General features: G+C 41.9%; 1 protein-coding gene across 6 annotated transcripts in view; it reads left to right on the top strand.

Moving 5' to 3' along the window:
- The window catches only part of Matn2 (matrilin 2), a 142,070-nt gene that overhangs the window by 126,352 nt on the left and 14,187 nt on the right, over positions 1 to 1,531 (top strand). For all 6 annotated transcript variants that reach the window (XM_021216544.1, XM_021216543.2, XM_029548256.1 and 3 more), the window contains one exon: positions 586 to 708. In XM_021216544.1, the coding sequence (XP_021072203.1) occupies positions 586 to 708 (123 nt within the window). The remainder of the gene's footprint in view (positions 1 to 585; positions 709 to 1,531) is intronic.

The following is a 1,531-nucleotide window of genomic DNA, read 5'->3' on the forward strand; positions in this document are numbered from 1 at the left end:
AGTTCGAGGCCAGCCTGGTCTACAGAGTGAGTTCCAGGACAGCCAGGGCTATACAGAGAAACACTGTCTCGAAAAAAAAAAAAAAAAAAAAAAAAAGTAAAAGAACTCACAACAAATTTGCTGGTTATCTAGGTGTGTTGAAGCTTACCTTAGTGCTCAGGCTAAAGCATAAGATCATGAGTTCAAGGCCAACCTGGGCTACATGGTGGTAGCCTAACTTGAAAAAAACAACAAAAAGCTTTGCTGCCTTTGAATAAAAGAATGAATAGGTCAAGTGTTCTACATGCATATGTAGATCCACAGGAAAGTTGGTATTAGATTTATTCTTTTTTAGTCAGCTATTTACATCTTCTTTTGGAAACTGTCTTTTTCTGTTTTCTTTTCCCCTGGAGCTGGATGTTTTGCTTTATGTATGTCCTTTTTATATATCAGGAATTTTTGCTCATAGACACTTTCTATCCTGAAATGAAATATGTGAGAAAAGACACTCTTTTAACTTAAGATGTCTGAAATGTCTTTTAGAAATGAATAGGTCACTTCATTTATCTATGAGTAATTTTCTTCCATTTTTGTAATTCTAATCAGAACTGGACCCTTGTGCTTTGGGAGACCACGGTTGTGAACATTCATGTGTAAGCAGTGAAGACTCATTCCTGTGTCAGTGCTTTGAGGGTTACATTCTTCGTGACGACGGGAAGACCTGCAGAAGTAAGTTTGCTAGAGCTAGCTCATACAGCCATGCCTGAGATCTACCACTGCAGCCTTAGTGTGAGCCAAATACTCTCAACAGCTAATACCACACAATCAAATGTTATGCAGTGTCCTTGGTGGGGTCCTGGAACAGAAGAGGGGTACTATGTAATGATGAAGTAACTATATATAATGATATGTTTTACTAAATAATAATTTGTCAAGCCAGGTGTGGCGTTACATGCTTTGATTCCCGTTACTCAGGAGACAGAGGTAGGTGGATCTCTGTGGATTCAAGCCCTGTCTCGTCTACATAGCAAGTTCTAGGCTTCCTTACATAGTGACACCCTCTCTCAATAACAGCAAAACACTAGGCTAGGCCTGGTGAACTGGTGGTGTACTCCTCCTATACTCCTGGCTACTTAGAAAGCTGAAGCAGGAGCATGAGGAATTCACAGACTTCCTGGGTGGTAGGCTAATCTGGACAACTTAGTGAGACGCTGACTCAAAGTACAAAAAAACAAAAGCAGAGGGCTGGAGAGGTGGCTTAGTGATTAAGAATACTTGGTCCTTCCAGAGGATATGAATTCGGTTCCTAGCACCCATATCAGGCAGCTTACAGGCTCCTGTAACTCCAGCTCCAGGGCATCTGACACCTCTCCTGGCTTTTGCAGGCAACTAAATGCATGTACACATATCCATACACAGACACATAAGTAAAAATATAAATAAGTGCCGGGTGTGGTGGCTCACACCTTTAATCCCAGCACTCGGGAGGCAGAGGCAGGTGGATTTCTGAGTTCAAGGCCAGCCTGGTCTACAAAGTGAGTTCCAGGACAGC

The sequence above is a fragment of the Mus pahari genome, chromosome 17, assembly GCF_900095145.1.
Source record: "Mus pahari chromosome 17, PAHARI_EIJ_v1.1, whole genome shotgun sequence".
Lineage (NCBI taxonomy): Eukaryota > Metazoa > Chordata > Mammalia > Rodentia > Muridae > Mus > Mus pahari.